The sequence below is a fragment of the Pygocentrus nattereri genome, chromosome 25 (genome assembly GCF_015220715.1).
Source record: "Pygocentrus nattereri isolate fPygNat1 chromosome 25, fPygNat1.pri, whole genome shotgun sequence".
NCBI lineage: Eukaryota > Metazoa > Chordata > Actinopteri > Characiformes > Serrasalmidae > Pygocentrus > Pygocentrus nattereri.
In genome coordinates, this window is record NC_051235.1 from 29250714 (window position 1) to 29258507 (window position 7794).

A 7794-nucleotide genomic window follows, 5' to 3' on the forward strand; every position below is an offset into this window, starting at 1 on the left:
AAGCGAGTCAAACAGCCGATATGGAGAGCAGGAGGGACAGACATGACAAAATAAACACAAAACCTCAAACAAGAACCAAGCACCACGAGAACACAACTCAATACATACTACAAACATCAAACAAAGACCAGCACTAGACTAAGGAAAACACAGGGCTTAAACACAAGAGGGCTCACAAGACACCGGTGGAAAACGGGTGGAGACAAGAACCAAGGGGCAGAACCAGGAGGAAACCAAACAGAAGCACGTGGACGATAAAAAGTAAACAGAAAAGCACATGGAGGAGTGGTAGGAGCCAATCGGGACACATTGGAAGGTAAGAGTGTTTTTGCCACATTGAGAAACGTTCTTGAACTGTTGGACTATTTGCTCAGGCAGTTGTCCACAAAGTGGTGAACCTCGCCCCGTCTTTGCTTACCCAATCATGACACTCACCTGTTTCCAATTAACCTGCTCACCTGTGGAATGTTCCCTGGTGTTTTTTGAGCATTCCTGAACTTTCCCAGGCTTTTGTTGCCACTGTCCCAACTTCTTTGGAACATGTTGCAGGCATCAAATTCAAAATGAGTGAATATTTGCAAAAACAATAAAGTTTATCCGTTTGAACGTTAAATATCTTGTCTTTGTAGTGTATTCAATTGAATATAGGTTGAAAAGGATTTGCAAATCATCGTATTCTGTTTTTATTTGTTTTATACAACGTCCCAACTTCAATGGAATTGGGGTTGTACAATGTAATGCAAAGTGTAGTACGTATGTAAACATATGTATATCAACAGATAAATGCATTTTAAATAAATATATGCAAGAGAGTATATTACACTGGAGCTCCCAGGTATGAAGTAATCAAAAAAGAATTGGAGCAGCTTGTTATTTAGAGTTCAGCCGTCTTATGGCGTGTAGGAAGAAGCTGTTTGAACCTGGCTGTTCTGCTTCGAAGATTTCAGAACCTCCTTCCAGAGGCCAGCAGTGAGAACAGTCCATGGTGGGGGTGGGAGGGGTCTCCGTTTATGTTCAGAGCTCAGAACAGTGACTTGTCACAAAGTGAAGTCCCAATAATTCTCTATGCTGTCCTTACCACCTTCTGCAGGGACGTCCAGTCAGAGGTGCTGCAGGCTCTGGTAGTCTTTGGTTACAAAACCACAGTACCTTTTTTTTTGAGTGGACACTAAAGCATGTTTGTGTCTCACTCTGGATAAAAGCATCTGCTTAATGTTGTAAAGGAAATTTTTTTAATAAATTCTCAAAATGCCCATCAACAGGGCTGTGAAAGTGAAAGTGAAAGATCATCCTGCAGTTTTCCATTCATTTCATGTCCTGCCTGAACCACTGCAGTCGTCTCGGAGACATCACTTCAGAATGACTCGAGGTATGAAGATCCGCTTATCTTTTTTATGAAGTTAAACACGAAGATTTAAAGTTAATTAAAATTGAATTGTGGCCGTTATTGTGCGCCTGATGTTTAGACTTGGACTGTTTGCTCGGTGTGACTCAGCAGATTGCAGCATATAAATGTGTGCACACAGACACAGACGCGTCCTTTAATCCTTCACAAGATAATACAGATGCTTTGTATTTAACTTAATTATTAATAATTCATAACCTATAAATGAGTATTTCTGGTGATGTGTAATATACTGTACTAATACTGTACTAATGAGACTGTGAAATAGATGCAGTCAGATGTGATAGTTTGGGTGCCCCTGATCTGATCAAGTTGATTTTATAAGTGAAAATCAGTTTTCACAGAAATAATTCTGGCTCCATTGATTTACATTGAAAGTAGGTTTCTTCCATAAATATATATATAAAATCACTGCTGTCAGAAGAAAACCTCATATCTTAATTTTTGACTTTTTTAGTTTTTTTTAAATACATTGGAAGTACCAGTTGGTTTTGTTCCAACAACAGCTACTGTATATATATATATATATATATATATATATATATATATATATATATATATATATATATATATATGAAATGTGTAATAAATTATTTTGTATTGTTTCCAGAAACTGTCAAAGCTTTTGTTGTGATCTGTGGGAAAACACTGAATTCCCACCAGGCCTTTTTGGATCATCTCTCTCGTTCGCCCAACTTCCATAAAGTGACCTCTGTGGAGGACAGTAACGTCATCATTGCTTTTGCTCCAGTTGTGTCTCGAGCTGGAACTGACATTGAAGCAGCTCTTCGGAAGATTAAAGGTAAATCATCAAATATATACTAACCGTCCACTTTATCAGGTCATTCATTTCCCTCTGTTATGCTTATTTCTCTCCTTCCCAGCAATCTCAGCCACCCAGCCTGTCGTTCTAGTGGTGCTCCACCACACAACTGAGAAGGATCCAGTCGTTCCGAACAGCAGCCGGAGTGTTGACAGGAGTGACGTGTTCACTGTGGACTGCCCGTTTAATGAAGACCGAGGGCTGCTGAGCTGTCAGCACAATGACGAGGCACTGAAAGCAGTGAAAGAGCATCTGGGACTAGAGGATGGACGTACTCACAGGGTCAGTCAACTACAAAGGCCTGACACGATCATGAAATGTTACCTGATAAAAGAAAGAAATTGTGATAAACCATTTCATTTTCTCTTTTTTTTGGTTAAATGTGTGTAAATATTGAAGTAGAAGCCAAAAATTCCTTCTGTCTAAATAAGCTGAACTCTCTTTCTTCTCCTGCAGAAGCAGTGGGCTTGGCAGCTGCTTTTCTGGACACTTGCCTTGTTGACCACCATTCTGATTTCCTGCCTCAGCACTCCGGATTACATTCACGCCATCTGGTTTATTCCCTGGATGCTCCTTCTCTTGGTGATTCTCCTAGAGAGGCGTGGCTATGGAAAGTGGAATCCCCTGATTATTGTTATTGTGAACATGGTAGTGATTCTACTCTCCCTCTTAACCAGTCAAGTGTCTAAAAAGAGAGAAAATAACAGTACTGCTTTACTTGCTGATGAACTCATTTAACCCAGAGACTGACGATGTCATGAAAACATAAATGTGTAGCAAAAAAAAAATGATGCATGATTAATAATTGATAACCATTCACTGATGGTAATACATACCATTCGAATACCATTCACTGATGATCCATGATAATACACCAAGGAATGAATATATATATATATATATAAGCAGTTACCGCACGAAGATATAGGGGAAACTACACTGTGTGCCTGGTCAGTGGTACCTGGATTTGTGTTGAAATATATTGAAATAAACATTACTGCAAATAAACCTGTTTGTTGTATGCGTCTCCATTTTTGTTGATTCTTAGTTTTCTACATCATCTCAACAAACCAGCCGCCCTTTACATTGTGTAAAAATTTCATGATGAATGGACCAATAGAAATGCTCTAACATCACTTGGAACCAAATCTCTTTACCTTGATACATTGTGTGACAGTGTGGAGCGATGAGGCAAACAAAAGGGTATCTACGTACGATGTTTTCCGCATCTTTTTTAATGCCAACGCTGCACTGGTGTCAGAAGTGGGATACCACCCCCAGAGGCTAGGAGTATAGTGGCACTCTTGTGAACTCAAAGCCAGATGGCAAAGAAGGCCAAGCCCTGCAAGTGATGGTGGAAGAAGAAACAGTGCACACTTGGAGTCCAGCTGGAGGACAGTGACTTAGGTAGTGAGATTGCATGGGTGGCAGCCGGCGAGGGCTGACACCGCAGCATGTTGACTGCGTCTCTCCAGCAATGCTTCAGCAGGAGGGATTAACATGCTGCCAGAGGAGTTGAGACAGCATGTGCAACTTATCACACTGACCAGCATTCAATCAGCAGTAGCCAAGGCAGAAAATCAAGGCTCTAGCATGAGCGGCACATGAGAAGTTCCTCCAGGGGAGGAGGACGCAGTGCTCACTTTCAGCACACTGATGTGATGGAGATGATGCAGCCCCAAGTGAGGATTGGGGAAGAGAAGAGAGGATGTTGACCGAGACAGTGGACAAACCCCTGGTTCAGAGAGACCACAGGGATTGAGCGGGACAAGCTCCTGTATGCCCCAGGGGTTCTACTCAAACTCTGTGAAGCAGCTTATCTTTTAGGGGTGGGGCTATTTGGGCCTCTCACTACTGGCTGCTCTGCTGTAGGAGCACAGGAGGCATGGTCAAGTTGTTGATGCCTGTTTAATGTGTTTACATGTTGGTTGTGCTCTCCTTTGCCAGGTTGTGGGGCAGTTAGGTGGGTTGAGTGTCTCAAAGGAGATTTGTATGATTGACCTGAGTGACCTGCCTGTAGCACAAAGTTTGCCTGTTTTCTAGCCCCGTCTGCTAGGATTAAATGGTAATTCCCCCTTGCTACTTTGTTCATTAACAGTCTTTATATCACAAAGTTTCCCGTGTCTTATACTAAGCTGATACCACAATGTTTCCTCATGGAAGTTGTTGTATAAACAGTTATAAGTGGTCTATTAGAAGAATAAGTGGTGAAGAATTCATTTTTGTTCTCCTTACATTCAACTATACATTACATGTATTAGACTACATGCTTATTGCTTCTGGCTGAAGACTAAAATGACATGATTTGCCCTCCAGCCCCATATGTCGTCATTTAATGTTATTTTAAGCATAGTTTGTGGATAATTGACATTACTGTATGTAAATAATTGAACATTATGTTGCATAGGCGAAGCTATAGGCTGGCATTCTGTAGGTAGCTGTAGCTTTAAGTGTGGGGGTTCCTTTCCCTGCTGAATTCCCAGATTTCCTGTCAGCAGGGCTGTGAAAGTGAAAGTGAAAGCTCATCCAGTAGTTTTCCATCTGTTTTCTGTGCTGCCTGAATCACTGCAGTCGTCTTAACGAGGCGTAAACTCCGCTTCAAAATGACTCGAGGTTTGTAGATTTCATTAATTTTTAATGGAAGTCTTTTAACACTTGTGTGTGTGGCTGATCTTGTGCGGCTGATCTTTAGACTCTGCCTGCTCTGTGTGACCCAGCAGACTGCAGCATATAAAAGTGTGCACAGACACAGACACAGCTCCTTTAATCTTTGCTGGGTTCGTAGAACAAATAAAAGCTTATTTGTTTGTATTGAAAAATCTATTATATACATTAGAGTCTTGTGCCGCAGCCCTGTCTGGATTTAGTGGTTTAAGATAATGATGGTGATGATGATGATGATGATGATGTCTTTTTTTGTGCTTTTCTGAAGTGTTTCCAGATGCTGTCAAAGCCTTTGTTGTGATCTGTGGGAAAACACTGAATTCCCACCAGGCCTTTTTGGATCATCTCTCTCGTTCGCCCAACTTCCATAAAGTGACCTCTGTGGAGGACAGTAACGTCATCATTGCTTTTGCTCCAGTTGTGTCTCGAGCTGGAACTGACATTGAAGCAGCTCTTCGGAAGATTAAAGGTAAATCATCAAATATATACTAACCGTCCACTTTATCAGGTCATTCATTTCCCTCTGTTATGCTTATTTCTCTCCTTCCCAGCAATCTCAGCCACCCAGTCTGTCGTTCTAGTGGTGCTCCACCACACAACTGAGAAGGATCCAGTCGTCCCGAACAGCAGCCGGAGTGTTGACAGGAGTGACGTGTTCACTGTAGACTGCCCGTTTAATGAAGACCGAGGGCTGCTGAGCTGTCAGCACAATGACGAGGCACTGAAAGCAGTGAAAGAGCATCTGGGACTAGAGGATTCAGCTACAGGGGTTTGGTGTGCACCCTGTTTCAGTCCTACCAAGGTCAGTGTACTACCAAGGCCTGTCATAATCATGAAATTTGAGCTGAAGTAATTAATAAATAATTGCGATTGGCAGTTTAATTGCCTTTTTTCTTGTTCATGATATGCACACATTCAAGTACAAGCCAAAAAATGCCAAATTGGCTGATTAACTATCTCACTTTCTCATTAACTCAGAGATACAGTGTCATTAGCCCTCGCAAAACTCAACTGGAAAACCTTAAACGTTTTACATTTGCATTTCGCAGCCGTCATGTTCGCTATTTAGACCATTGAACTGAATTCACATCTTCATTTCATTTCCCCTTTTATCTTTATCACAAGAAGGATCCTGGAGAAACATCGCCATCTCCTGGACAAGACTTGAACAGTAGCAGGAATCATGCTCCTTCTGCGTGGCTGCGACTGTGGCTGTGGCTTGTGAGTATTCCAGCCACAGATACAACATAAAATAGTTCCTTTTGTATAAATAAGCTAAACTCTCTTTGTCTTTCTGCAGACGCAGAGGCCTTGGGAAGTGTTTTTATGGACATCTGTCTTGGTGAGCATCATCCTGATTTGCAGCCTCACCACTCCGGAGTACATTCACGCCGTCTGGTTTATTCCCTGGATGCTCCTTCTCTTGGTGGTTCTCCTGGAGAGGCTTGGCTATGGAAAGTGGAATCTCCTGATTATTGTTATTGTGAACATGGTAGTGATTCTACTCTCCTTCACTGTCACTAAGAACCAAAAAAGCCAGAGTCATGCACCTCTTAACCGGTCTAGTGTTTAAAAGACAGAAACAGACAATATTGCTTCACTTGCTGAAGACCTCATATAACCCGATGATCAAAACATCATCCACTGTTAGAAATGAAATACATTTTTCACTCGTCAAGGTACAAACTATGTAAAAGGTACAGCAGTGGTTTTAAGGTCCGATTGTGAAGCTTAAATCAGTTTCTCCAGGTGAAAAGTCGGTATTTGTACCTTTTCATAACCGAATGTTTTAAAACAGAGCAGTAGAGTAAAAGCCTGGAGGCGAGGCGAGGCAGGGTGTGTGGAGCCAGTCCAGCTTAGAACAGATCATTTCAGTGGATTATGGTTCAGTTATGTTCCCTGACTAAAGGTACTGAGATGGAGCCTTGAGGGTGAGTGTGAAAACATAATCATGTATTTTTCTATACATTTAAGTTATCTGTGCCCTCACATAGCAGCTCTGAATACCTCAACAGGTAAAAATAGAGAAACTGATGGTACTTCTTTGTTTGCTAAAGGCACCACTGCTTACTGTAGTAGGATGAGTTTCATGTCACTTTAAACTGTCCAAAAAACAAAAAAGTGATGGTTCCATTTCTAATCAATATTCATACTCATACAGTAATACTGAGAAAAGGACAAATATAATGACCACTGGATCACTGGTACCTTGATTTGTCTTTGGAATATGTGAAAATAAAGATTACTGAATTTCAACCTGTGTATTGTTTAGTTGTTTTACATGATTGTAGCACAGCAGCACGGCTCGTCTTCAGTCTCCCCTAAGTTCAGCCATGTCACCCCGCTGCTGTGCTTAAAGCCAAAACTGGACCAGCCCCTACCTGCTTGATGGCAATGGTGAAATCTGGAACTGGACCACGAGCCCTTCGAGCTTCGAGTCCAGCTCGGCTTGACCTGCCGTCCTTCAAGGTGCGTGGAAGACAAGCATTGAGACTGTTCTCTGTACCTTGACCCAGGGGGTGGAATGAACTCCCACTGGCTGTCAGTACAGCAGAGTCTCTTGCTGTCCTTGAACGCAGAATGAAGATCGTCTCTTTATACAGCAGTTAAATAAGCACTGAATTAAGTATTGATTGCAATGTATTGTATTGCACTCTGTATTGTAGTTTATTGTATTGTAGTGTAGTGAAGTGTATTGAAGTGTATTGTATTGTAGTGTAGTGTATTGTAGTGTATTGTAGTGTATTGTAGTGTAGTGTATTGTATTGTAGTGTAGTGTAGTGTATTGTAGTGTATTGTAGTGTAGTGTATTGTATTGTAGTGTATTGTAGTGTATTGTAGTGTAGTGTAGTGTATTGTAGTGTAGTGTAGTGTAGTGTAATGTATTGTAGTGTAGTGTAGT

At 41.4% G+C, this 7794-nt stretch overlaps 2 protein-coding genes across 3 annotated transcripts; both read left to right on the forward strand.

Moving 5' to 3' along the window:
* Positions 1-769: 769 nt before the first annotated feature.
* LOC119262436 lies at positions 770-3086 on the forward strand. 2 transcript variants are annotated; one of them, XM_037534398.1, is made up of 4 exons: positions 770-1369; positions 2016-2207; positions 2290-2510; positions 2685-3086. In XM_037534398.1, the coding sequence occupies exons 1-4, from the start codon at positions 1249-1251 to the stop codon at positions 2964-2966; spliced, it is 816 nt and encodes a 271-aa protein (XP_037390295.1). In that variant the 5' UTR covers positions 770-1248; the 3' UTR covers positions 2967-3086. The 2 variants fall into 2 exon arrangements, with proteins under 2 accessions (XP_037390295.1, XP_037390296.1); XM_037534399.1 differs by having other exon boundaries at positions 2688-3086.
* A 1662-nt stretch (positions 3087-4748) lies between these two features.
* LOC119262435 lies at positions 4749-6653 on the forward strand. The gene is made up of 5 exons (XM_037534397.1): positions 4749-4841; positions 5161-5361; positions 5444-5694; positions 6018-6113; positions 6193-6653. Exons 1-5 carry the CDS (start codon positions 4832-4834, stop codon positions 6463-6465), a joined length of 831 nt encoding a protein of 276 aa, XP_037390294.1. The 5' UTR covers positions 4749-4831; the 3' UTR covers positions 6466-6653.
* Positions 6654-7794: the final 1141 nt, after the last annotated feature.